The sequence below is a fragment of the Theobroma cacao genome, chromosome 1, assembly GCF_000208745.1.
Source record: "Theobroma cacao cultivar B97-61/B2 chromosome 1, Criollo_cocoa_genome_V2, whole genome shotgun sequence".
NCBI classification, from domain to species: Eukaryota; Viridiplantae; Streptophyta; class Magnoliopsida; order Malvales; family Malvaceae; genus Theobroma; species Theobroma cacao.
This window is the reverse complement of record NC_030850.1, coordinates 30,368,915-30,396,437: the sequence shown is the minus strand read 5'-3', so window position 1 is coordinate 30,396,437 and position 27,523 is coordinate 30,368,915. Positions and strand designations below refer to the sequence as shown.

Below are 27,523 nucleotides of genomic sequence, written 5' to 3'. Positions count from 1 at the left end.
CACATAAAGATGTTTCTCAAAATGGTATCTATCAATGGCACTGCCGGAAACCCAATTTGAATTTAACAGTGTCTACAAGGTTGGTCATCAACCATGGTGGCATGGCGCAGGTATAACAGAATAACTAAAGAGAAGTGCTTAAAAATTTGCATAAGGGGAAAAACTGATATGATATTTCTAAGCACGGTAGCTTAATTTCCTTCAATAACACGTTAAACAAAGATTAAAAATTTGAGGGGCTTCTCTCATCACGAAAAATCCTCAAGCCTGTGAAGCAAGTAATAGAAAAACTACAAAATGGCAACAAGCTAATAAATTTTTTATGTTCTTCCAGCAATCCTTAATAAAGGAGAGATTATACCCTGTATTTCTAGCAGTGAGTGCTGTATCCTTATTTCTTCCTCAATTGATCGCTTAAGATTTCTAATATGACCCTTCAACGCATCCGAACTTCTGATATCTTCAGCCCTCATCTCAATAACCTTCTGTGTCAACCCCATCAACAAACCAGAATACCTTGGCATGGTTGCATGTTTATGCAGAAACATTAACAACAAGCCTAGCTCCTCCGCGTCCAAATTCGAGACGCATTTCAATAACTTTTTCCTTGCTACCAACTCCTCCATTACAGCAACCACATTCTCCGGGTTCTTCCTACCCAACACCGAAACCAGTGCATCCTTATGCCTGAACTTCTTCAGCAACTTATCATGCTCTGCCAATTTCACCTTCTTAGTTCTCATTACTAGATAATCCCCCTCCGCTGGCTTCTCACTCTGCCCTCTATGAAAATACCTAAAGTATGTAGGCTTCAAAACCCGTCTGCCTGGCTCCGCTATGCTCCCAAAACCTAGAAGATCGCCCCCTCCACTCTCCACATTCTCCTTCCCCTTCCTTCTCCCTGCAAATATAATCCCATTTGATGACCCAATCACTCTAGTCCTACAATCAGGCGAAAAGCTAACCGACATAAGGGGAGCAGGGAACCTCATGGAATGGGTAATCTTCATCTTACCATAATCAAAAACCTTCATATACCCATCTAAACCAACACTCAAAATCCTATCCTCCATTGCCTCACCCCCTCCATTTTCCTTCCCAACTCTTCCTACACAAATTGAAGTAACAGTTTTATTATGACTCTCCATAGAATAAACCATCCTCCCTCCTCCAATCAAATCCCAAATCTTCACTGAATTCCCACCGGCAGTTGCAATTAATCCACCAGAAGGCAAATAAATAACATCTTCCACCGGCTTCCCATGATTCACTTCCAAAACTGACCTCGAATTCTCGACTCTTACATCCCAAACCTTAACAGTATGATCATAAGAACCTGTTATAAACATATCAGCACTTACCGGACTACAATCACCGCACTGTACATAATCCTTATGACCCATCAAGTCCAAAACCACGCTTTCCCCAGCAACATCCCAGAATTTAACGACAGCATCCTCGCCGCCGGAGAGTAAATGGAGCTTATCAAGAACGGGGTACTTGACGAAACGAACCGGACGGATATGGGACCGGAGGCGACGAAGTGGGGTCCGGGTTTTGACATCGAAGACTTGGATGAGACCGGAGAAGTCGGAAGCGGCTAAGAGGAGGCCGTCGAGACGGAAGGAAAGAGAGGAAACGATGTCGGTGAAGGAGGAGATGGCGGAGGAGGGTGAAACGTCGTCGTGGGAGAGGGAGAGAGGGGAGAAGAGAGATAGGGAAGTGGAGTGGGCAGCGGCAAAAATGTGGGGAGGGGAAGGGGAAAAGGAGAGGGAAGAGATTGAGGAGATGAGCCTTGGGATTTGAGTTGATTTGAAAGAAGACCAGTACTTGGATTCTGGGGTTTGGGATTGGGTTCTTGGTTTAGGTTTTAGTTTTGGTTTGATCAGGAAGGTTTTCGAGATTGTTGTTGTTTGTTGCTCTGGTCTGATTTCCGCCATTTCTGTTGGGGGTGGAGATTTTCGCTGCAAACTGGAGGTTTTTGCAGTGTTTAGGGTTTTGGGTTTCTGGGGTTTTAGGGTTACACTTTGCTGCAATAAAACGGTGCGCTCAAGGAAAAAGAAGGAATAATTTTGCTTTGTAAAGCCACCTGGCCATTCCGAACGCGAACACTAGTATTAAAAAGTTTTCATTCAACATAGTGTTATAATAATAATAGTAATTATTTTGAGCCCACGGGCGTTTTTCATTAAACCAAGGCGGCCGATTATAGGAAAGTTGGAAAAATAAGGGAAAAAAAATCAGGTATTTTAGTTCCACGCTGGCAATCCGTGGCTTTCACCCCTGAACCAATAAAACTCAACTGCCTCTCTCGCAAGCCAGCTTCCCACTCACTTTATAAACTCCCTCATTCCCACGTCTTCCTCATTGATCGCCACGAACTCTCCATTTTCTGCCAAACTAACAATTTAGGGTTTCAAAAGAAGATGAGCTCAACGGGATCAACAAAGGGAGGCAGAGGCAAGCCTAAATCCTCCAAATCTGTTTCCAGATCTCAGAAAGCTGGCCTCCAGTTCCCCGTTGGCCGCATCGCCCGATTCCTTAAAGCCGGGAAATACGCCGATCGCGTCGGCGCCGGCGCCCCCGTCTACCTCTCCGCCGTCCTTGAATACCTTGCGGCTGAGGTGGCTTCCCTTCTCCTTTTTTGCATTGGCTTGATCTGAATTTGTTTTTAGTTACTTTGATAATGTCTGACCTTTAATTTACGCAGTTAGGATGAATTAGACTGTATGATGGTAAAACTTAGAAAAGGTAAAATTTTCTCTTGCTTTGATAATGCAGGTTCTTGAACTTGCTGGAAATGCAGCTAGGGACAACAAGAAGAATCGAATCGTACCAAGGCACATACAACTGGCGGTAAGGAACGATGAAGAGTTGAGCAAGCTTTTGGGGACTGTAACGATTGCTAATGGAGGCGTTTTACCGAACATTCATCAGAATCTGTTGCCGAAGAAGATTGGTAAAGGGAAGGGTGATATTGGATCGGCATCACAAGAATTTTAGAGACTATTTTTTGGAGTGTGAGAGAGTCTCCTTGTTTTGGATAAAATGTTAAAGGATCGAATTGTTTTCGATGGGCTGTTTTTTGAACTTTCAATTGATCTTTGTAAATCCTAAATTTAGGGTGGTTTTGCTTTGGGTGAATATAGGTTCGGCGAATTGAAATGCTACTTCTCTTTCTTAGAATCAAATGAATATAATAATATAAGTACAAGACATTTCATCCTACGAAATGTCTGAGGAAGTTGGGTCTTTTTTCTGGTCAGATGAGCACCTTTTTCCATACCATTTCTGCTTTGCACTAATTTTCTTGCTATGCAACACTAATTTTTCTTTCAAGTTAAGTGTAACTTACCATTGCTTTGATAGTTCTGGTTTTTAAAGTGGTTGGATTGTCCGGTTCTTCGATATCAATTTTGATTTACTGGGTCTGGGAAAGCTTGTTGCTGACTATTAAAGTACAACATGTTTGTTTTGAAAACTCTTGTCAAATGGGGATGTAGCTCAAATGGTAGAGCGCTCGCTTTGCATGCGAGAGGTACAGGGTTCGATCCCCTGCATCTCCAAGTACTTTTTTCCTTTTTGCTTATTGTTATCCGGTATAGAAACCTGCAGTAAAAGACCACAAGGTAGCAGAGCCTGGAAGTGTCCATTATCTTCCCATACCTGATAAGACGGAGAAGTCTCCCGCTATTTTTCTCTAGGTTTTGCTTTACGCTAATAGGAATGTCCGTTCCTTTGTTCAACCTTTCTCCTAATTTGAAAGTTTCAAGGCTTTGTTTAGGTTTGTCCATCATTATACTGTCAGCTGTCTCATGTCTGCGAAATCCCGCAAATTGAATGCTCTAATCCTCTCTCTATCTCTCTGGGTTTTGTCCTTTAGGAACAATGACTTTTGGCCAGCAGAACTCTCTTCCTCAGTCCTTTCGTCTTCTCGATCAAGCTTTTGGCACCGGAATCAACTTCTTCGACTCTGCCGAAATGTACAATTTTCCCCCCACTTATCTCAAACCCATTCTGGGTTGTGGCTTTCTTTTGGTTTCTATTATATGTTTAACACCACAAGCCTAAGCAATGATAATTTTATTTTCATATTCTGTTTTGGAACTTTAGGTATCCAGTTCCTCAGCGTGCTGAGACTCAAGGGAAGAGTGAGGAATACTTAGGCCAGTGGGTTAGAAAGAGGAAGATCTCCCGTGATCTTGTTGTCATTGCCACCAAGGTGAGTTTTCTTTCTTGCCTTGTCAGATGTTTAACTTATTGGTTGATGTCTTCTGATGATTAGTATCCATTTTGATATTTGTACCCATCTCACTTAATCTTTATTTGAGTGCGAGTGCACTCCAAATCTGTATAGGGCATTAGTTTGGTCTCTTTGCAAGGAAAGAAGAAAAAGAATATCAGTTTAATGTGTTTTGGCCTTTAGTTAAATTTGCAGGATCAGACTTGTTACAGTAGTTGGAAGAATTTGAATTCAGGATCTGCATGAGACTAAATCTTTTTAATGTATAGACACTTTTCATTCTGAGGTTGTGCATGTGGCACTAGTATAATGTACACTGTTGAATAATTTCAAATTGAAAAAGGATGTCTTTTTATGCTTGGCACCTCCTGAGCTCCTAGTATATATTTTAATCTGTTGATCAGAACCGTGGTGAGTTAGTTGTTAAGTGTATAGCATTGATTGTGTGGACTTTTGATGATTCTCATTACGTGGGAAATATAATTTTTGAAGTATTTTCCTAATGGTGTAAATCTGTCAATCTATTAATCTTTTCCACACATTCAAAAGTTTTGCATTGAATATTGATCATAATAAGTGGTTTATGAGATAGGTTTCTGGGCCATCTGGGCAAATGAGCTGGATTAGAGATGGGCCAAAATGTTTAGATGCCAGGAATATTACTGAGGCTGTAGATAACAGGTCAGTTCCAGATATTATGATTGCTATATCATCACCCGTTTATTTAGTGCATTATTATGTTTAATGCTAACCTGCTCTGTATAATTTCATTATCACTTGTATCAAGGGGAATTCTCTTGCTAATTCTTGATTGTCCTCGCATGTTGACTTACCCTTTTAGGCCCAGTCTTAAAAGTATGTGATTCTTGTTTCCTTGAACAATGCTTTTGGTATTCTGAATAGTGAACCTTTTGCTGACCGAATCTATAAATTATGATTATTTTATAATAGTTGCAAATTACCTCTGAATCTGGTTTTCTTGGCCTTTTTTCATAGGATGTAACTTGTTTCCTTCAATCAATAGCTTTTGGTACTTTGGATCGTCAAACTTTTAGTGACTGAATCAATAACTTGTAGTAATAGACTCATAGTTTATCAGTTGCAAATATACCTCTCTGAATTTGGCTTGCAATAACTGATTGTAGAATTTTGAAATTACATTTACTCTCTGCTTTTGTAGGTTGAATAAATAGTAAATACTGGTACAACTGGAGTTACTGAGAAAACTATTATCTAACTTAATCAACATCATTTGGTTTTACCATGAGTGCAGATAACTACTATATATATCTATTTCTGGTGTAATGATGTGAATGTGTGTGTGTGTGTGTGTGTGCACGAGCACTAACCATATCACAACAAATTGATTTCTAGTAAAATGATGTGTGTAAGTGTGTGTGTGCTTATTCTTTTTTACTCTAATGACATCATGTTTGAGTTTTGCAGTTTAAAGCGTCTGCAAATGGATTACATTGATCTTTATCAAATCCACTGGCCTGATCGGTTTGTATGTAGATCTTATCCTTCATTTATTTCCCTGGGGTTGGGGTTGTCGAGTTGCCAATTTGAGACAAACTATGATGTAAACAGAGAAAGAGACAAATAACTTAATTAGATATTGTCTCATATATTTAGTTTATTTTTCTTTTCTGTTGCTTTCTCTGTAGCACAAAAACATCATTTTAAAGTGATTTATGGCTGTTTCTACAGCTATGTTCCTATGTTTGGGGAAACTGAGTATGATCCGGTCCGACAGTTCTCTTCTGTCCATATAGAGGAACAACTTGATGCTCTTGGCAGAGCTGTTGATGCTGGTAAGGTAAGTGATATATAATGTGTTTTGCCTCTACACTCTCGCAGATCAAAATTTAGTAAAACAGTTGTTTTGACTTGCAGATCAGATACATTGGACTCAGTAATGAAACGCCATATGGTGTCATGAAGTTCCTTCATTGTGCAGAAAGAAATGCTCACTGCCCTAAGATAGTATGCGTGCAGGTTGTCTGTGCTTTTCTGGTTAAAAGCAATACATCCTCTCTGTCTCTCTCGCTGCTTTATCTATGTTGAGGCTGATAAAGAGCTTATATTCTTTATTACAGAATTCATACAGCTTGCTCTGCCGAACTTTTGACTCTGGAATGGCTGAGTGCTGTCATCATGAGAGGTATACTGAAAGTTTTAAGTATATAAATTGAGAAGAGTAGATGAAATTTAATTCATCATGTAGAGAATCATGATTAAAATTTGAATTGCCAATCTCTGGAATATAGTGGAATTGATATGAATAAGTTATGATATTATGTTCTTGCACCATAGTTTTCTTATATATAATTAAAATTGTCATTCTGAATAGGATGTATTATTACAAATACAGAATTTACCTCTGCAGTAATATGTCTCTGACAAAAGGGACCTACAGCTGCTTCTCCTTGATGAAGTGTTATAGAATTCTTTCATTTTTGCTCATCATGCAGAAGACATGTATACTTATAACATTCTCTGCTAAAAAGTTAAGAGTTTGGGTTTCTGAAAATTCTATGGAAGTTACTTTTGTTTACTCTTTAGTTTGTTTCACTCACTTGTTTAGTTCTTTGTTACACATTCAATATTTTATAGGATCAACTTGTTGGGCTACAGCCCACTTGCAATGGGCATACTTTCAGGGAAATATTTCGCTTCTGATGGTGGTCCCCCTGATGCTCGGTTAAATCTTTTCAGAGGTTGATTACCAACTCTCTGATTTATAATCCATTGTTTTGGATTCCTCCAAATTACCATTGAGCTTTTTATTTTTTAAATCTCATTTCTGCTTTGTAGGGAGATACTCAGAAGGGGAATCCCGATACAACCTGACCAGAAACATGTTAAAAGCAGCTATGATGGTAAGCAAATCATTGTCAGTTCTGAACCTAGACATTATTCTGTGGCACTCTTTCTCAATTTGAGTGGGAAAAAGGAATCTGTTTATGCATTTTCTACTGAGTTTTTGTATGATGATTAATTTAAAATGGGTTTAATGGAGGACACCTATCAAGAAAGATGTTGAAGAATGGTCCAAAGTAATAATCTGTGAGTGAGAGTACCTGTGGACGATGCTTGGCATACTGGTATGTTTGGTCACAAAAGCATAATTGTTTGATGTGGAAAGCTTTTTGCTCACAGCTTGTTGTCTTTGTCAAGAGTAAAACTTTACTTTTACATGCAAAACATCTCTGTTGATGCTTAATGCATTTGAATAAAATTGACATTTTTAATTCCATCTACCTACCTGTCTTTGCAGGAATATCTTGGTATTGCAAAAAAATATGGTCTTCATCCTGTATCTCTTGCAATTGGTATGTAATGTGTAGACATGCATACACATAATGATATTTCCTCTCCATATTTCCAAGTAATTTTCACATATACCCATTAGTTGGTAAAAGCTGCGAGTATAACATGCTTTAAAATTTGAGGATCCTTAATGATTCCGAAACGTGTGGTTAAATTGGATATGAAGTTTTCATCCTTGCTGCCTTAGGTTTCAAAACAAATCTCAAAAATTGGAGATTTAAGGCCAGTTATGGTTTTAAGGTTGGAATGCCTTGGATATATGAGTTTACACATGTACACTTGAGTGCAAAGGATTTGAACATGGTATTGAGCTGTCTTCTTTTTTCTTTGTGGAGAGCTTTGATCTGTTAATACCTTAATGCGTTAAATCATTTCTGATTCTTACTCTTGATTTTCTGTTTTTGTGTTGCCTCTAAAACTTTTTCTTTTCTCAAATCGTTTGCGGCAGCCTTTGTCTTGAGCCATCCTCTGGTTGCAAGTGCTGTATTTGGAGTGACCAAACCATTGCAGCTTCAGGAGGTAATCAGTGCATGCAATGTTGAGCTCACATCTGATATTATTGCAGACATCAACAAAGTTCATGCTAAGTTTCCAAATCCATGTCCCTGATCAATATTTGACAATTTGACATGTTGTAATTTCTTCCTGATATGGAAGTTTTGAAATTAGCTAGAACAATACGCATGCTGCTGTCATAGCCAGGTAAGACCAATTCAAGAGGCGATGTTTCAAAGGCAGATTTAGACTTTAGTTCTTCGTCTATAAATATACCTGATGAACTGCGAACAAGATCAAGCTGGCATTTCACTCAACCTTATAATGTGTTGGGCTGTAAGCTGACAGCAATTTTATATGGAAAGCATGTGCTGATGCTTAACTTACCGTGGAATTGAATGATTTGCTCTTCGGTATAACTCTTTAAGAGGGTGACTTTGCCATGTTTTGAGCATGTTGCCTGCCTTGTTTATTGGTCCATGTCCGTGATGTGCGATCTTCCTGCCTCAGGGATAGAAAATGAATTAGGACTAGAAAGCGACAAAATTTTGGAATTTGGGCCCTTGGGGAATTCGAGTGTCACGTCCGAATATGGGCTCGGATTCGAAAGGCGACGGGTCAATGGTGCTGGGTCCCAAAATGGTTACTTTATTCCCAGTTTATTACTGGGGTCGTTCTTGTCGTTTCAAAGGTTGAACGTTGAAGGAGTGGAAAGTCATCAACGTTATAAGAAATGGTCAAGGGATAGAAATCAAACTGGCAATAAAATTGGGTGTTGTTGAGAATACCTAGACTGCCAAAATGTTCTCCTTTTTTATTTAGTCAATAGAAAGGCAATGTGTCAACGTGGGTGAATAATTCAACCTGCTTTTCCAGGGGCATTGAGACAGAGTCCGATTCTGGCAGCCAGGTTTCAACAATCTATTAGCCAAAAGCTTATTCTAGAGACATCATTTGTTTTACCACGTCATTGATTTTTAACATTAAGCAAATCCTTGATAAGGAGTAACAGGAGATGGGTTCGAGCGGGCGTTCCTCTTTATATCCGTACAATGGCCAACAAGACAACATTTGGTCTGGCAGCAGAAAAATTGCAAGAAAATTCCTAAACATTCCTCATAGAACTAGAAAGCTGAAATCTCCGTCCTTTTATGACAGAGAAGAGAGAGAGAGAGAGAGAGAGAGAGAGAGAGAGAGAGAGAAGCAAAGCCAGCTGAAAGAGAGCAAAAGAGGAAGAAGGCAAGGGGAGTGAGGATGGTTGACAACGGCCTTTCCTTGGAGTTCAAATTTTTGACAGGTTTGACATTTATTACAGCACAGCTATACATTGTCGTTACAGATGCCCCAATCCGTCACGTACGTCTCTAACCGGCTGACTCTTTTTTCCCTCTTTTCGTGGGGTCATGTCCTAATTAGGCACTTCAATTTAACAACTCAGCACCAATCATTTCCAAGTCGACCCCCAACTTCTTTACACCAATATTAACAAAGAAGCAGAGACGAAACAAATTTTCAAAATTAGTTTCACACTCTCAACATGAAATTTTTTTTAATTTCTTAAAACCAGAAAAAGAAAGGAAAAAAAAAAAAGCAAAAAGTGGGAGAAACGATGAGAGAGGGTCCGGAGAAAAAACCCGGGCCCCACCACTGAGCTCCGATCTGGGTTTTTGAGCGTTTGGTTGGTGTTGTTCGTGTTATTCTAAGATCAGTATCCAAGGGTGTGGTATTGTTTGAAACTTGTAGCTGATTTGGGGTTTAGAAGCTTAGGAGCTTGGGATGGGTTCGAAGCCGTGGCTATACCCGGCTCCTACTTATCGGACTTTGGAGACTTATTGGGACTCCGATGAGGATGCCCCTGGTCCCCGATGTGGTCACACTCTTACTGCCGTCGCCGCCACTAAGACTCACGGTCCTAGACTTATTCTCTTCGGTGGTGCCACCGCCATCGAGGGTGGCGCTTCCTCTTCGGCTCCCGGAATCAGTTAACCTCTCTTCTCTCTCTAGTACACTGTTTTTACCTTGGATATGATTTTTTAATACATCATTTTTAACTTTTTTTTGCTTTTTTTGGTATTTAGGATTGGCGGGTGTTACCAATTCAGTTCATTCGTACGATGTTCTTACTAGGAAGTGGACTAGGTGATTATTCCTGCTTTTTTCCTTCTCTTTTAGGGGTGTTTTTTAACTCGAGCTGGAACTTTTAGCTGATTCTTTGGACTGTTTTAATTGAATTATGCAGAATCAGACCAGCCGGTGAGCCGCCTTCTCCTAGGGCTGCACACGCGGCGGCTGCTGTTGGCACCATGGTTGTGTTTCAGGTGTGTAAACTGCAGAAGGATTGCGACTTTTATAGCATTTTTTGGTGGGTTGGGGTTTTTTTTTTACCTAGTTATTGTTTCTGTCGAGTAGGGTGGGATAGGTCCAGCTGGCCATTCAACTGATGATCTATACGTGCTTGATCTGACTAATGATAAGTTTAAGTGGCATAGGTGAGTTTCAGTTGTGTGAATTTTGGCTATTTCTGGTTGTAAACTATTTTTTTTTCATTATAGTCTTAATTTTTTGGGTGAATTTGTTTGCTAGAGTGGTTGTGCAAGGGCAAGGTCCTGGACCTCGCTATGGCCATGTTATGGATTTGGTTGCCCAGAGATATCTTGTAACTGTAAGCGGCAATGATGGTATGAACATTTCATTTTCCTGCTTTATCCTGTCCATCTTGTGGTGTGTGGTTAGTTTTGTAGAAAAGACTAGAATTAATTGAACAAGGAAAATTGGGTGTGAATAATCAGAATTAAAGCAAAATCAGGAGGCAGTCTTTTTCTTAGTCAATTTACTCACTTCGATGATCACTCACCTATCTTCAATAGTTGTAGGCAACATCCTCACTCTCCTAAATCCTTTTGGAAATTAGTTAGATGGGTGGAACGTGGTTGCCCTGATAACTTCAGTCAGTATCCAGATGTTCCTCTGTGTTCCAAACTGTTTATGTCTGTTTTTAGTAAAATTTGCCATTTAGTATCAAGAAGACTGATATACCTTTTGGTCTTAATATGTGGCAACTGTGATTGAAGCATAGATTATTATGTGCACTAGCACGTTTGTCTGCTGATTTTTCTTTTGGTGTTTTTTGTTTGGTTGCAATCAAAACTGAGCAATGAATCTTTTTTTTTAATAGGAAAAAGAGTTCTTTCTGATGCCTGGGCTTTCGATACTGCTCAGAAACCATATGTATGGCAGAGGCTAAGCCCCGAAGGTGATCGGCCATCTGCAAGAATGTGAGTTTGTTATTGTGAATAACATTCCAAAGTTATTATTTCCACAATCTGTGTTCTAAATATTCCTATTATTTATACTGTCTTTATAGGTATGCAACCGCTAGTGCCCGCTCAGATGGAATGTTTTTGCTTTGTGGTGGAAGAGACTCTTCTGGGGCGGTATGAGCTATTCTCATAAAATATGTTATTTGACTAAATCACAATTGTTTGCTACACTTCTGGGAGAAAATGGGATACTCTTTTTTTTTGGTTGGTTTGAAATGTTGAAGTCAAAAGTCATTCTGCATTAAGAATTGTCCATTAGTGTGCGCTTACAATGTTTAACATAAGTTGCAATGTTTAACTTTGTTACTTTTGAATAGTATATAGCCAGGCAACTATTTAACCAAATTATATAATTTCCTTTACAATTTAACATTCTACATCAAACTATGATAGTGCTAAACAATCGAGTCTGTGAGTTGGCTCTCAATGTGAAATGTTTTTTGAGTTTATGATTATATATGCACTTCTACAGCCTCTAGCAGATGCATATGGGCTGCTTATGCATAGGAATGGCCAGTGGGAGTGGACTCTTGCACCTGGAGTTTCCCCTTCACCAAGGTATCAGCAGGCTGCGGTAAGTGATGCCACAGCTATTAAATTAGTAGTTATGAACATAAGACATAATTTTTATAGCCTGCATTGCTTTTTTCTTTTTTTTATTTGAAAGCAGTCAACCTGATATTTGTTTGCTACCAGGTTTTTGTTGGTGCACGATTGCATGTTACTGGGGGTACTCTTAGAGGAGGACGGGCTATAGAAGGTGAAGCAGCTGTTGCAGGTAAGCTTTTGTTTGTCATCTTGAAATCATTGTGAGAAGTGTGCTTGTTGTATGTATCTCAAGTAAGTTTATTTCCAATATTCTTGCTGTTTTGTAGTACTAGATACTGCTGCTGGAGTATGGTTGGACAGGAATGGGCTTGTGACTTCCTCTCGAAACACTAAGGGACATGCAGAATATGATCCTTCTTTGGAACTTATGCGTCGTTGTCGCCATGCATCTGCATCTGTTGGTGTTCGAATATATATTTATGGTGGTCTTAGAGGAGGTAAAGATAGTAAAGTCGGCTCAGAAAATTGTGTTGAATGGACTTGTCTCTTAGTGAACTGGTTTCATTTTGAGTAATTAAGGAAGAAGTAAAAGACAAATTAAGGAAGTTTTTCTGCAATGACCAACGTTGCTTTGCAGTATTGCGTTGCAGCAAAGAATTTAGTGGCCATTGATATTTTCTGTGTTACATTGGCATGCTTGAAGTTAGCATGTGTGAATACAAAAGATCATGTCACATTAATAAGTGTGTGCAGTCAATTTGAATTCAATTACTTTGCCATGCCCTTTGTTTTCACCAGATTGACCACAAGAACAAGTGGTTTGAAAATTTACTCTTCTTCAGGAATTCTTTGTAGAATAGTTTCTTTATGTTTGCTCAGGGCCATTACTGCAGCATTTAGCTTTGGTTGGTTTGCTGCAAGGTAATTGCTGTGGGATTGTATGGGCAAATGAAACACAGAAAGACATGGATCTGTCATGGGTCTTCAAAAACTTCATTGTAGGCTCCTGTAACTTTCAACTCTTGGGCCAATGGAAATGTGTACTTGTCTGCATACCTGAAAGAAATAGATTATTTCTGAAATTATGCATATGTTTCTCTCGCAGTTATATTACATCTGTGCTCTTTGTAGTGACAATGCCCTGGCTTGCTTTTGATTTTATATGTCAGGGTGACAGTTTTAAATTCAAATTGTTTATATCTAATCCTGTATGTTCATTTTCATTTTATTTTTCTTTGGGTACAGTGTCCATTTTCTTTTTTTTTTTTTTTTTTTGGTACTCTATGGGTTCAATTTCTTGTCTTGGATGATTAAATGACTAACTATTTTCCTTTGTGCAGATATGCTGTTAGATGATTTCCTAGTTGCAGAAAATTCACCATTCCAGTCCGACATGAGCTCTCCTATATTAACCTCAGAGAGAACCTCAAACTTGTCCAGCCCCAGATTTAATCAACCTAATTTAAGTTCATTTGGAACAACACCAACTTCAGATGATGGTCCAGAGTTCCCTTCATCTGGGGGCATGAGGTCTGACTAAATAGCTCTCTCTCTCTCTCTCTCTCACCCACACTCACACCTGTGGGAATATTGATTGATGATTAATCTTTATCTTATAGCATGGACAAAAACTCGATGGAGAAACTGAGGGAGGCTTCTGCTGCTGAAGCTGAGGCAGCAAATGCTGTCTGGCAAGCTGCACAGGCTGCATCTGCTGTTCCAGCGGAGGAAACATCTCTATCTGATGACAACTCACCTGCTGCTGAAACAGCTTCAGATGCTAGTGATAATGAGGCTGATGTTCGCCTTCATCCTAGAGCTGTATGTATATTGCAAGTCACATGTCTGAATGGTTTTCTAATTGTCCAGCCATTGTGTTCTAATGTTTTCTCTTCACAGGTTGTGGTTGCTAAAGAGGCTGTAGGGAACCTGGGTGGGATGGTTAGGCAGCTATCCTTGGATCAGTTTGAAAATGAGAGCAGACGGATGATCCCCTCTAATAATGACCTGTCCTATCCTACCAAAAAGTTTTCTAGACAGAAGTCTCCTCAAGGCTTGCATAAAAAGGCAAGCATTACCTGAATTTATTTGTTTTCCATTTAAATTTTTTTAAAAGCAGTTTAATATTTATATTTTTCTTGCAGGTTATTTCTACATTGCTTAGGCCCCGAAACTGGAAAGCTCCTGTTAATAGGAGGTTTTTCTTGGATTCTTATGAAGTGGGTGAGCTCTGTTATGCTGCTGAACAGATTTTTATGCAAGAACCCACAGTCCTTCAGTTAAAAGCTCCTGTAAAAGTCTTTGGTGACCTTCACGGACAGTTTGGTGATTTAATGCGGCTTTTTGATGAATATGGGTTTCCTTCAACTGCAGGAGACATTACGTAAGTTTGATAGTCTTGCTACCCATGCAAGTTAGAAAACCCTTAGTCATAGTTGAAACTTAAGACCAATGACTATTACTTCCTGTACCACTGGTTCTGCAAACTTTTGCCACAGTTTCTTATTCATTTGTGTTTTATTTTTTAGGTATATTGATTATCTGTTTCTAGGAGACTATGTTGATCGAGGACAGCACAGCTTGGAGACAATAACATTGCTTCTTGCTCTCAAGGCAAGCTTCTGGATCAAACGAGCCTTAGTTTGACTTTCAATGCAACCATGTGCTGTTTCTTAGTGGATTTCCACTGTCTTGTTTGTTATGATTGTGCAGATTGAATATCCTGAAAATGTTCACTTGATTCGTGGAAATCATGAGGCTGCTGACATAAATGCACTCTTTGGTTTTCGTATCGAATGCATCGAGAGAATGGTCCGGATGAGTATGCATATGTGGCTTAAATATTTATTTTTCCAGATAAAATGTGCTAATTAATGTTTATTTACAGGGCGAGAATGATGGTATATGGGCTTGGACACGGTTCAATCAACTATTCAACTATCTTCCACTAGCTGCGCTTATTGAAAAGAAAATTATCTGCATGCATGGTGGCATTGGAAGATCTATACATTCAGTGGAGCAGATAGAGAAACTTGAGCGGCCAATAACAATGGATGCAGGATCCATTATTTTAATGGACCTGTTATGGTAGGCATTTTAAGTCTATTATTCCAATTGATATAAGTTTTTCTGAGGATTAATTTTGACTGTCATTTGCCTATTCAGGTCTGATCCAACAGAAAATGATAGCATCGAAGGTTTGAGACCAAATGCCAGAGGTCCTGGTCTTGTCACTTTTGGGGTATGCATGTTATTGCTTTTTGTGTAAAATAGTTAAATTTTTTTTTTAAAATGCATCAAGGCAAACCTTTATATCATGTATTTTAATTGGAAAAAAATAACTGAGGAAAGGAAAGGAAAAAATGATGCATTTTAATGGATCTATATGACATTTCATATCATGCTAGAAATCTTTTAATTGAAAGTCAGCTCTACTTAAAATTGCTCGTGGCATGTATTGAAAGAGCTTGTGGCTTGTGCCGCAAGCTCCAAAACAAAAAGCTCACAGCGTGCCACGAGCTTCAACATTAGAAAATCCAATTATATATATATATATAAAAAAAAAGAAAGAGAACTGCAGCTTGTGCTGCTAGAAAACAAAAGAAGAAATAAAAAACTTACGGTTAGGCCAGCTTTTATTTGCTCTAGCTTGCCTACAATAAAAGTCGGCATGTAGGGAGAGTTAATTATCTTTTATTTGTTTCTATCATTCTAGTGTTTCTCTTCCTATCTTTCTTTGATGTGTTAAATATTCCTATCAAAGGCTACACACTCAAGAGCTTCAAAAACAAATAATAGTTATACTTCAAAAACAAACAGGAGCATCAGAACATGCTTAAAGACAAAAAGTCAATTAAAAAAAAATTTTTTCATTGCCGTGTTTGCTTGTCTTTTGCACTTTTACTTTTGTAATTTTACTTTTAGCTACAAATTATAAATCATGACTTGAAATAAATCCTTGTTTTAAGAAGGATTTTTTTTTTCCCTTTTGCTTACCAAGATAGTTTTCTTTTGAAACATAAATAATTCTTGTTTTGAGTTCTTCTAAAATCAAACAAATCATTTGTCTGCTTGAACATATATATACATAAAAAAAATCTTTTTCAATCAAAAAGCCTCATTTCATGCATAAAAAAATTTTCTTTTTTTGTATTTATATTAAAAAAATTCATGTAGGGGGCAACAAGCAAAAGAAATTCAAATTTTTTATTTGAAATGCAAGAAAATACAAACAAAAAAAAAAAGAGAGAACAAACAAGAAATTATAAGAAGAAAAACTTACTTGCTCAAAAAAAAAAACCTTGCTTTGAATTTTGTTTTGCTTGGAATCTCAATGAAGAAAATTATTCATAGTAGCTTCATATTTATAGGGCAGATAGAATCCAGTTTTTTATGAAAAAATATTGACTTTCCTTTTATGATTGGTATATTGAGAATCTTATTTTATGAAAAATATATTATTATATGATCAATCTAAATATTACACAAGACAGTAACATGTTACTACCTGAAACATTACTGACTAGGGTGTTACTGTCTAAGACAGTACTACCTGAGGTGTTATTACTCGAAGTGTTATTGTACAATTTATTATAGTACAAAATAAAACATTTACACTCTAAATTAATACATAAGCATTATTTTTAAGAAATAATTTTTATCCATGGGGCAAAATGTAGGTAATCGATTTTTGTTAATATCTATTCTTTAAAGAATTATTTTATCATGTAACATTGTATAGAGAACAACGAGAACAACCATTACATGTGAAGTTAGACTTTACGCAAAACAACTAGAACAAGTGAAACACTTCTTCACGTGGAATAACCACTTTATACGGATAGCAGTGAAAGCAACTCAGAATAAGTGACAGGGTTCACAGGTTACTTTCATCTTAATATGTTCCGGAAAGTTTAACTTAGTGACTCAAATATGAAAGTAGTTAAGAAGTTTTTTTTTTAACTTTTTCCTGAAGTATAAGTGTTTCTCCCTCTTACGTTCTTCTCTTATATTTGTTCACATTCACCTTTTTTCATCAAATTGTTCTCGTACGGCTTTTCCTATATACCTCTTGTATTTACTCTCTACTAAAGAATAAGTCTCATTATGTTATTGACAGTCATAAAATTCGTTACTTTAATAATCATATAATGGATTTATAATCGTGACTCAACAATAAAAACTCTATAATGGTCACCTAATACTAAAGTTATTATTCATTACATGCATTAAAACTCATTCTTGAGTAATTGTCATTTCTGCTACTATACATAGAACTTTCACAATTCATTTGAGGAATTTTTTAGAGTAACCTTATTCTCACTCAGAGCTTCTCCGTCTAACTTCTTTGTAGTCATTTTATACATTCTCTATCTATTCTTTTCTTGTTTTCTTCCATCTGTCACAACATTCAGTACTTCAGAAACTGTTTCGATCTTCCTCTCCACCGCCTCCGATACATCTTTTACTTGTTTGCAATGCTTCCTCTTCCTATTACAAGAACCCCTTTTACATATTTCTAGTTCACATATGCATGTTTGAGTCGTGAGCACTTCCTCTAATCATGTGTGATTGAACATTTGTTATACATACAGATGACCCTACAATTATTTATGTTGTCATGTGCAGCCTGATCGTGTGACGGACTTCTGTAAGAAAAACAAGCTACAGCTTATTATAAGGGCTCATGAATGTGTAATGGATGGGTTTGAACGATTTGCTCAGGGTCAATTGATTACACTTTTTTCTGCGACAAACTATTGTGGTAAGTATACTATATTGAAACACCTCCTGTTGGTTGGGTATGTTTAACTGCTGAATCTGGTATGTGCACCCAGGCACTGCAAACAATGCTGGAGCTATATTGGTAGTTGGTAGGGGACTGGTTATAGTCCCAAAGTTAATTCATCCCTTGCCACCCCCCATTCAGTCCCCAGAGACATCGCCAGAGCGTGTTGCAGATGACACATGGATGCAGGTAATGTATATAAAATTTTGATGTATAAAGCATACCTGTCACTGCATGTAAATTAATATTTAATATGTTACTATTGCACTACAGGAGCTGAACATCCAAAGACCACCGACTCCAACTCGTGGTCGCCCTCAACCTGACCTCGATCGGAGCTCACTTGCATATATATGAATATGATGTCAGGACTTGAGGATGTTTGTTATTTACAACACTATGATGCAGGAGTCCCATGCTTATGTGGGATGGTTGATTCTTACCCAACTTGAGTTGCAAGAAGTATATATCAAATCACCTCCGTGCACGCATTAATGCTCATGTTGTATTTTGAAGATGCAAGTAGCACAATGCAGAAGATGGAGCCTTGTTTAGTGTACACATACCTTGGGAGTTGTAGAAGATCTAGTTTTAAACCGTTGAGTACATACAGTTTAGTTCGTCAAAGGGTCAGTATAGCATTTTGCCATTATGCAATACAGATAATTTATAGTCAGGGTTGGGGGGAAGTTATTTTTTATTTATTTTTTATTTTTTTTTTCAGTGTGTGCATTGTAACATAAATGGCGATACATCTAGGTCTTGCATGAAGCAATTTTTGATTTTTGGATTTAACCATGTGCCACTGCCTGTGTAAACAATAAAACTATTTATTTTTCAAGTTTGTCGTGCATTGACGAGTTTAACTGGTTACAAGACCTTGAACAAATATATCAAGTACAAACACACCAGCGTGGGAAAATGAAGAAACCCAAATGAAAAACCTAGGGAATTGGGGGGAAAATGCGTGAATGAGGGGAAATAACAGAGTGTTGCACATACTTATTGAAATTATTAGGGTCAGGAACCCATTTGATTTCGCTCATATTTGGTGTCTCCACAAATTCCATGGTGAATTCTCCCACCTTCTCTACCTTCCCTCTCTTGCCTGCCCTCAGCACCAGATTGTTCCTGTTGTAGGAAAAAATGCCGTTCTCCATTCTAATAATGTCACCTGCCTCAAATGCATCACACTCCTCACCCCACAGCTGCAAGTGAACAGCCGCCGTCTTGTCCCCCGCAAGCGCCAAGCACATCTTATTTTGACCATCCCTGGTTATCTTGCCCTTGTCCAACAATATGAAGTGCGTGTTTATGTTGTTTTGTGCAGCTGGCACAATGTCTCTCAGCCACATCATCCTTTCCCTGCAATGTTTTAACCCAAAAAATTCAAACTCATTCAATCATTTTTACAAACACCTAGCGCACATTTCATTACCTTCTTGGACCTTTTCGACGGGTATCCGCCTCCTTGACTTTTGGGTTGTAACGGGAGAAATTATCTTATTCGTTAGATCGCCTAAAACCGTGACCCTGTCAGCAGAGAATCACAAATCAGGGCAATGCAGTAAGAATAAATTAGTATCGATTCCCATGGAAATAAATACTCATTAATAAAGGGATTTTGCCAGCTTCCAGAATTGCTTATAAGGAACCATAATTACATTTTTACCCTTATCTTGAGAGGGAAGATCAGAAACGGGAAAGAGAGAGCAAAGGGTGAGGATTATGCCGAAGCTCGCGAACCCACCGGAATTAGTGCTGACGCCGGCGAAAGTTGGAAGAAGGAAATAGAGGGAAAAAAAAAAAGAAAGAAATTTGGACAAAAGGATTGAATATGGGTAATTTTTGGAAGCGTCTTCGTCCCTCTGTTTTCTGAAACTCAGGGATAATTAAGTAATTTGGCTTTCCCCATCGAACAATTATGATAGTTGAACGCTTCTTTCTCAAAAAATATTTATCTCCATTGCAGTTGACTGTAAATGTTTTGATCCCATCACATCAATTTCTTATTTCTTGTTGGCTTCTTAGAAAAGCCTTATAAAAAAAAAAAGGGAAACAGCTATCAAAAGCTACGTGTCCATGAAAGATAAATATAAAATAGGTGATATGAAATGGAATTGGAATTTGCTGAGCTATAGAAACAGGAATGAATAAACAGAGCAAGAAACTGCACAAAAGCTAGAGCAAAATTCCATTCTACCCTTTAAAGCGATTTACACATGCAAAACCATACTTTCATTACATGCTATCAACAATACCCAACCCATCCACATGACCCACTATGCTACTGTACCCTCCCCCTCTAGAATTCCTGAGAAGCGGAGCCGACCTCGCCCTTTCCTTTCCCAGCCTTCTTAGGCAGCAGATTCTGATGAATATTGGGCAAAACCCCTCCATTCGCTATCGTCACACCTCCCAACAGCTTGCTCAATTCTTCATCGTTTCTCACAGCCAACTGAATATGCCTTGGAACAATTCTGTTCTTCTTGTTGTCCCTCGCAGCGTTCCCAGCCAACTCCAAAACCTGCAAAATTAGAAAAATCCCATACAGATCAATCAACGACCTCGCCAGAATTTAAAAAGTTTAACCCCGAAATTATAGAGACCTTTCGATTTTACAAACCTCAGCGGCGAGATACTCAAGGACAGCGGAAAGATAGACGGGAGAGCCAGATCCAACACGCTCGGCATATCGTCCTTTCTTGAGGAATCGAGCGACACGGCCTACAGGGAACTGGAGACCCGCTTTGCTAGACTTGGAGACGGCTTTGGCCTTTGGCTTGCCTCGGCCTCCCTTTGGTATTGCCGCAGAGCTCATGATTGCAGGCGCCTTTTTCTTTTTTGGGAGAAATTTGATACAGAGAAGGTATCTGGAATTTTGAAAATGCTTTTGGTGGGAGATGTAGAAATTTGCATTCTGGGCACTGGGAATATATAGAAGGGAGAAGGTGCGTTTTGGTTGGTTGTTTGGGTTTCACGCGGATCGCCAAAGTGGCTTCCATTTTTCATCACGCAGATTCCCAACGTGGAGGGCGTGAGAGATGTGCGTTCTCATTGGTTGGGTTTGAATTCACTTGGATGGCCAACGTGGAAACCTTGCGTTTTGGTGGGACTGAAATATTTTAATTAGGCGGGAAGTAAACTGTTTTGCTACATGGTTTACTCCTTTTAGCTGCTAATTTCACGTTTGTCTTGATTCTTGAGATGGGCTTTTTTTGGGCTCTCAGTTGAAAATAAGGCTCAAAGTCCATCGTGGACTCTCTCTTTCACAACCCACAACAGCCCAATTTAATGGATAATATTAATGCATAATGGTGTTTCATCTTTTGTTTTTTTCTTTTTATAGTACTATATTAAGATGCTTTATTTGCAAACCCAAGTTTTTTTTTTTTTTCATCATTTAATGTAATGAGTAGTGCTTATGGGTATTTTTTATTTTATGTTATTTTTCATAATTTTAATTTTATTACAGTACTTATCATGCTTCTGTATGTAGGGAAAAAAGATGAGACCAACCTTATTTGAGCAAAAATTAATGAATACCTAACCAAATAATGAGATATTTGTGTCAATTGGTGATGATGGCCGTAGCTTGCCTATTTGCTGATATGAATCGGAATTGGAGTTGTAGCTCTATCACCAACCTATGTCCAATTTGTTCTTATAAGTGAGAGAATTCATTGAGCATCCCAAATCCAACGATCCAACAATTGGAATCCTTGGAAATTAGTCATTTTTTGCTTGCCCCAAAAATAGAAAGAGTTTCTTTTTCCCAATTTAATTCATTGTAGGTAGTAGGGCAATACTTGAGAATACACATTAGCAAGGCCAAATTGAACTCCAATAAGCTATGAATTTTCCCATTTAATTGGAACATGAAAGGATCATCAGCCAAGAAGCTAGAATGGAAGAAACAGGAACTGGAACTACAAATTACCAAATTTTGAAACATAAGGCAGCTAACACTGAAAAAACCAAAATCCCAAATCATTTTGGGCAGGCAAATTTGATCCTCAAAGTATATGCGGATGAGTGAGTCAATAAGGCAATGTTTTTCCTCAGAACCGGATGTACTGCTTGGTTGGGAGCAGAAACATACTCTCTTCGCTCTGTCTCTGACCAAGCAAGTGACACCATCCACATTATACAGTGAAAAATTTACTGAACGATCTGTACAGGTTTCAAAATTACAACAAAGAAAAAAGAAAACGGGCAATCCATCTGCCAGTCAAGCTCGTTCCTTCTCACAACACAACGGCTGAACCAGAGGAGGGGGATTCTTAAAACAATCAGATTTCAAAGGAACCACACCTTTGAGACTCTTCACATTAGCTTTAGCTCCATGAGCAATCAACAACAAAGCAACTTGAGCATGTCCTGCCTCCACTGCACAATGCAACGGTGTGTACCCATTATCATCAACAAGGTTAACCTTAGCGCCATGGTTAAGCAAAACCTTAACACTCTCGATTCGACCTTTAAATGCAGCCCTATGCAAAGGTGTCCATCCATTCTGATCTTTCCCATTCACATTTCCCCCTTCCGAAAGGCAACTCTTTATCCCATTAACATTATCAATCCTCGCAGCACGGTTCAAAGCATCACCTAACTGCAACAAATCAAACAAATTTGAATGCCCATTTTCAACGGCAAGTGCAAAAGCAGTTTTCCCTTGTTTGTTCAAGGCGTACTTAACAAAACTTGAAGCCTCTAACAAGCATTCCGCAGCTCCTAAATGACCTTCCTGGGCAGCCAAATGAAGTGGAGTACATCTATTAACATCTAAAACTTCAGGGTGCCCTCCAACTGATAAACAAAACCGAATCACTTCAGAATAACCGTAACTTGCCGCTATGTGAATTGGAGTTCTATCACAAAAGTCAACAGAATTCAAGTCCACATTTTTACAAGCTCGAAATAAGACCCCCATCAAGTCTACTCTATTGATTGCTGCTGCATGGTGCAAAACATGATCAACTGAATTGTCAATTTCACAACCAGAAGAAATCAAGACATTGAGAACTTCAAGATGTCCAGCTTGGACAGCAAGGGAGATCAAGGACCTTCCCTTAGAATCTTTATCATTAATATCTCCACCATGATCAATCAGGGTACCAACCAACCTGGCTTTCCCTGAAACGACAGCAGATTTGAGTAAGCCTGTGAGCTGATTCACAGGACACCCAGAAACTGCTTTGTTTAAAAAGAGATCAATTTCGGCAATCTGGGTATGGCTAGAAACGAGATGTTCAATCACATGGGGACCCACAAAGGAGATCGGTAAAGTAGCGTCCTTGAATAAGTGGGGTCCAGGCTTGGAGAACAGGCGGCTGAGATCATCATGATGGGCCTTGCCCAGAGGGAGCATGATGGTTTTGACGGTGATGGCATCGGGAGGATTGATCAGAGGGGGTTGATCAGACGGCGGGGAGAGAAGGAGAGTGTAGGATGAAGATGAGAGGGGAGGGATGATGGAAAAAGGCTTGTTAAAAGAGAAGAAGGATGGGTGTTTGGTGGTTAAAGAAACCGCCACGGACATTGTATGCATGAGATTTGTTAAACGGAAAGTTGCGGTGCTCTTTTGACCTCTCTTGAAGACTAATTCTACTTCTTTCACATCCGCTTTCACTAACCTGTCCATTGAATAGCTAACTCCAGCCTCTGTCCCTGGAAAGCTTGAGACTTTGGGGGTTGTTTTGGTTGCAGAGGAAAATGAAAAACAGAAAGAAAGAAAGATGCTTTTTTTCTTCTTTGTTTTCTTTTATTGTTTAATGTTAATGTGTAGGTTTAGGTTTGGGGAGGGTGTGAAAATGGAGCAGGTATAAGGCAAGACTTTGACTATTAGAGGGAGGAAGGAGTCAGCGTGGCTTTGCAATAGTTTGAACAAAGGAGCAGCCTTGAAGGCTTGCAGGAGCAGGACAAAGAGCCACTTTTTCCTGATCGATGACAGATCAACCACCACTTCAACTTGAGAATTAGCTCTCTTGTGGAATTTCCATTAGTGCGACTGTGACATTTTCAAGCTGAGACCAGCCTTTCTGGTTGAACCAAAAGGAACAAGCATCTGACTGTTATGCTTGGTCTTTATTTCTAAAATATATCTCTTAACGTGATTTTCTTTATGAGGGGTAATCAGTCGTTAGATGGGACCTTTAAGAACAAACTTGGATTCCAATTACAACAGAATGGGGTAGGGCTGAAACCATACGTTTGCATTTCTAATACTAATGCTCATAGTCACATCAGTTTCCACTATACATACTCAACATGCAATAAAATATTTTCCTGCTGATGAATTAATGTCGAGGAATCCCTGAACTCTTTTTATGCATTGATTGAGAAAAGATAATGAAGTTTTCCATTACTTTATTAAATAGCGGAGAGGAATGACAGTATTGTAGGGGAGGACTTAGTTAAGCATATCATTCCCCATGAATATGATGCAGCAAGATTTGACCTTTTCTGCTTACTCTGATTAGATTTGAGAATGCTTGTTCTTAAGAAGATGGCAACAAATTTCGTGTAGGGTCCCATGACAGTAACTTTGCCCGTTTGACTAATCCACCTTTGTCTGTTATTCATGGGCGAACTCTCGAATGCTTGTAGTAAATAAACGACATTCCTCTGTTTATCTTATTAGTGCATGTCGCCACTGGTTATTAGTTTTATGTAATCCGTCTTTTCCATGCTTTGTGCTACACTGCTAAATGCAGATTACCTTGTGGCTTAACTGTTTATTAACTGTAGATGAGAAGAATAAATTTAACATGTTGCCCCCTAGAGCTTGACTTGGAAAGTAACAGCTTTGTCCAAATCTTTAATGGATTACTCCCTTCCATGATATCAACAGTGAGAAAATGCAGTGTTGAACTTTGAATGGTTTTATTAAAGATTGATGTTAAACCGTTTGAATTTGAAAGTGGCTAAATAGAAGTAAACGGCGTTATGCATAAATAATACATATTTTGAAGGTAAATACTGGTTATCTCTTATTCAAATTGATTTTGTTTTTTTCGAATTTTTAATATTTTCTTTCATCTAAATGTATGTTTGTTTGTTTTGATTTTTTTTTTTTTAGATTATCTACATTTTAAAAATAAAAAACAGATCAAATATGATCTTAAGAAGCTCTTAAAAAATAAATTTTTTAAAACAATAAAATTTATAAAAAAAAATCCATGAGAGATTTCTCTTCTCTTTTTATTAAAACAGGTTAACTTTTCAAAAAAATACATTGTCTCTCTATTCTCTACCTTTGCAAATAACCTTTGTCTAATGTAAATCGCAAGTTTCTTTTCTTTTACCTCTTTCTACAAAGACCATTAGAAATAAATAAATAAAAGACCAAGCAACAAAATAGTAAAATCTGATATATTTTTATGCCTACAAAGATTGAGAAAAAAATCTAAAATTTAAAACTACATACAAGTCCTATTCAAAGATTTTCTCTCTTCTTCACCTAAATCGATTTTAGTGTCAAATATGTCGTTTTTTCTTTTCTTTTCTTTCTTAGGGAATTGGAGCATCAGGGTACAATTGCTTGTTAGATTAACAAAAATCTAATACAATTACTATTAGTTCGAGAGCTGTTCCATTTCTATTTGGATTTCTTTTATTTTAACATCTGAAATCATATATAAACTCAAAACAAAATTGTTTCGCTTTGGTTTATTAGTTGATTGAGGATAACATGAATACTCTTTATGGTAATTTTAATCAAAATTAGAGCTTATATAATTTATTTTAATAAATAACTTAGCAAACAGTTTTAGCTTAATTTTATAAGCTATTATTTTTTATAAAAGCTTTATAATAGCTTTTAAACTAAAAAAAATTAGGGCAAATAGACTCTAAGTATTTTTATTCAATTTTCATTACTAGCATATTTATGTTTCTCATATTATAAAAAATTATGAGAAAATTGTGAGAGATAACCTTTCTCATAAGCTCAATTTAAAAATACCATTTATTATAATTTTAACTATTTTTAGTCAATTTTTGACATTACTTGACAACAATACCCTTTAAACAATTTCATACAAATTAAAATAGTTTTGGTTTTCTCTATCTCACCATCCAGATAAAAATTTTAAAATTAAATATCGATTTCTCGCTCTTGCCAAATACTGTTTATCTCGCTATTTAGCTCTTTCTCGTTATCCCAAAGAGTAGAGATGACATTAAGGTATGTGTTTTAAGTTTTTGCGTTTATTGGTTTATATTTATAGAACCCCAAAGTTTAGAAGTTGAAATTGATTAGACATATCTGTAAATTAAGACATTGTATAATTTTGGCAACTTAAACATGGCTGCAAGCAAGCAAATCAATTAGTTATTAGGTATTGCATCACTGGTTTTTAGACATCGTGTCACTAATTTTTAGGTATTGTGAGATTAGTTTTTAGGCATTACGTGACTTAATCATTTTGTGACTAGTTTTTAGGCATTACGTGATTGATTTTTAGACAATGCCTTACTAACCAGTCACGCAATGCCTATCAACTAGTCACGCAATGTCATATTAACCAGTCATGTAATACCTAAAAACTAATCACGCAATACCTAAAATTAGTCACGTAATACTTAAAAACTAGTCACACAATGCTTAAAAACCACCAAAACTACTGAATTTCAATAACAAAACCAACAACTTTAAACAACACACCATATTCCATTTAACAATATAATCAGTGAATATGCCTACTTGGTGAAAAATGCTCAAAATGCTCCAAGGTTTTTCTTTATACATCAAAAACCACTCCAAAATGCTAAAAATGCTTAAAGGTTTTTCTTTATGGCAAGGAATACTCTAAAGATGAATGGTCTAACAAGAAAAACTCAAAGAATATGAGTCGGTTTAAGCACAAACCTAAACATATGGGTCGGATTCATTAAGGGTAATTTTATCCAAAATTAATTTCTCTTGGCTAAATATAGTTAAAATTATAGAGAATGTTATTTTCAAAAACACCTTATTTATGAGGGGTATTTTTGAAAAGAATCCAAAAATTATTTCACAACAAGCATAACTTGTTTAATAATGAAAGTTAGCAAAATGAGTAGTATAACTATATCATATAGATAATAATGAAAGCTGTCGTAACGTGCGGGTCCGGGAACCCGATAGCTAGACGTGCATGTGAAAACTCACTAAAAATTAAACTAGGAGTCGCCACCAATCTTTTTTTTTACTAGGTGTGATTGGCCACCTATTGACTCGATTCTAATCGATGCAAACTTAAATTAATTTTAAGCCCACCGAAAAGAACCTTAAACCGGTCTACAATTTTCTGGATCTAGGTTCGGGAGTGCGGTTACGTCCGGGGAAGGATTAGCACCCCTCAGACGCCCGTTCTATGAACGGTACCATTTTTAGATCATCATATTGGGCTTTAATTTTTAATTTCACTAGATTTCCTTAATTATTATTTTTATTATTTAACCTAAAATGGAACGCAAATGAGTGGCGAGATAAAATGCATGGCGTGAGATAAAAATGCCGGACAAATAACCTTTTATCGAGGATATTTTCCGAATCCGCCCATCATACTGGTGGGACTCGGGATATTCTCTCACCTAGGGAATTATCCGAGAAACTCGCCTTCGCAAATTCGACGAATAATTCCCGTCTTCGGGGTCATCGTACGTTTTCTTTTTTAAATAATATTTTGTGCATAATGAACCTAATTCGGGCAAAAGCCTTTTATTAAAGATGATTCCCGAGCCCTCCCATCATACTGGTGGGACCCGAGGACATCTTTTCACCTAAGGAACTTTTCGAGAAATACCCGC

The 27,523-nt window shown here is 37.7% G+C and overlaps 7 protein-coding genes and 1 non-coding gene across 10 annotated transcripts; 4 read left to right on the top strand and 4 right to left on the bottom strand.

Annotated features, from left to right (window-relative positions):
* LOC18613449 (protein SLOW WALKER 1) lies at positions 152-2,102 on the bottom strand. The gene has a single exon (XM_007050686.2). The coding sequence runs from the start codon at positions 1,938-1,940 to the stop codon at positions 321-323; it is 1,620 nt and encodes a 539-aa protein (XP_007050748.2). The 5' UTR covers positions 1,941-2,102; the 3' UTR covers positions 152-320.
* LOC18613448 (histone H2AX) lies at positions 2,303-3,265 on the top strand. The gene is made up of 2 exons (XM_007050685.2): positions 2,303-2,624; positions 2,782-3,265. Exons 1-2 carry the CDS (start codon positions 2,427-2,429, stop codon positions 3,001-3,003), a joined length of 420 nt encoding a protein of 139 aa, XP_007050747.1. The 5' UTR covers positions 2,303-2,426; the 3' UTR covers positions 3,004-3,265.
* TRNAA-UGC lies at positions 3,494-3,566 on the top strand. Its single transcript has one exon. It is a non-coding gene; the product is annotated as a tRNA-Ala (tRNA).
* On the top strand, positions 3,580-8,487 carry LOC18613447 (protein tas). 3 transcript variants are annotated; one of them, XM_007050681.2, is made up of 12 exons: positions 3,580-3,784; positions 3,884-3,983; positions 4,114-4,222; positions 4,836-4,924; positions 5,690-5,746; positions 5,954-6,062; positions 6,140-6,229; positions 6,343-6,407; positions 6,860-6,963; positions 7,061-7,125; positions 7,524-7,578; positions 8,025-8,487. In XM_007050681.2, the coding sequence occupies exons 1-12, from the start codon at positions 3,727-3,729 to the stop codon at positions 8,183-8,185; spliced, it is 1,062 nt and encodes a 353-aa protein (XP_007050743.2). In that variant the 5' UTR covers positions 3,580-3,726; the 3' UTR covers positions 8,186-8,487. The 3 variants fall into 3 exon arrangements, with proteins under 3 accessions (XP_007050743.2, XP_007050744.2, XP_007050745.2); XM_007050682.2 differs by having other exon boundaries at positions 3,581-3,784; positions 6,140-6,241; XM_007050683.2 differs by lacking the exon at positions 5,690-5,746 and having other exon boundaries at positions 3,582-3,784; positions 6,140-6,241.
* Positions 9,309-18,572, top strand: LOC18613446 (serine/threonine-protein phosphatase BSL1). Its single transcript, XM_018124350.1, has 21 exons — positions 9,309-10,052; positions 10,150-10,210; positions 10,311-10,389; positions 10,481-10,560; positions 10,655-10,749; positions 11,247-11,346; positions 11,436-11,505; positions 11,864-11,965; positions 12,088-12,169; positions 12,267-12,437; positions 13,281-13,470; positions 13,560-13,761; positions 13,840-14,007; positions 14,085-14,323; positions 14,469-14,553; positions 14,653-14,751; positions 14,828-15,027; positions 15,106-15,181; positions 17,569-17,704; positions 17,778-17,917; positions 18,002-18,572. The coding sequence occupies exons 1-21, from the start codon at positions 9,848-9,850 to the stop codon at positions 18,083-18,085; spliced, it is 2,664 nt and encodes an 887-aa protein (XP_017979839.1). The 5' UTR covers positions 9,309-9,847; the 3' UTR covers positions 18,086-18,572.
* LOC18613444 (SOSS complex subunit B homolog) lies at positions 18,440-19,740 on the bottom strand. The gene is made up of 2 exons (XM_018124375.1): positions 19,167-19,740; positions 18,440-19,093 (listed from the first exon to the last, which is right to left on the bottom strand). Exon 2 carries the CDS (start codon positions 19,084-19,086, stop codon positions 18,673-18,675), a length of 414 nt encoding a protein of 137 aa, XP_017979864.1. The 5' UTR covers positions 19,087-19,093; positions 19,167-19,740; the 3' UTR covers positions 18,440-18,672.
* Positions 19,897-20,657, bottom strand: LOC108660437 (histone H2AX-like). The gene is made up of 2 exons (XM_018124372.1): positions 20,355-20,657; positions 19,897-20,255 (listed from the first exon to the last, which is right to left on the bottom strand). Exons 1-2 carry the CDS (start codon positions 20,547-20,549, stop codon positions 20,034-20,036), a joined length of 417 nt encoding a protein of 138 aa, XP_017979861.1. The 5' UTR covers positions 20,550-20,657; the 3' UTR covers positions 19,897-20,033.
* On the bottom strand, positions 21,565-23,480 carry LOC18613443 (ankyrin-3). The gene has a single exon (XM_007050676.2). It carries the CDS (start codon positions 23,370-23,372, stop codon positions 21,960-21,962), a length of 1,413 nt encoding a protein of 470 aa, XP_007050738.2. The 5' UTR covers positions 23,373-23,480; the 3' UTR covers positions 21,565-21,959.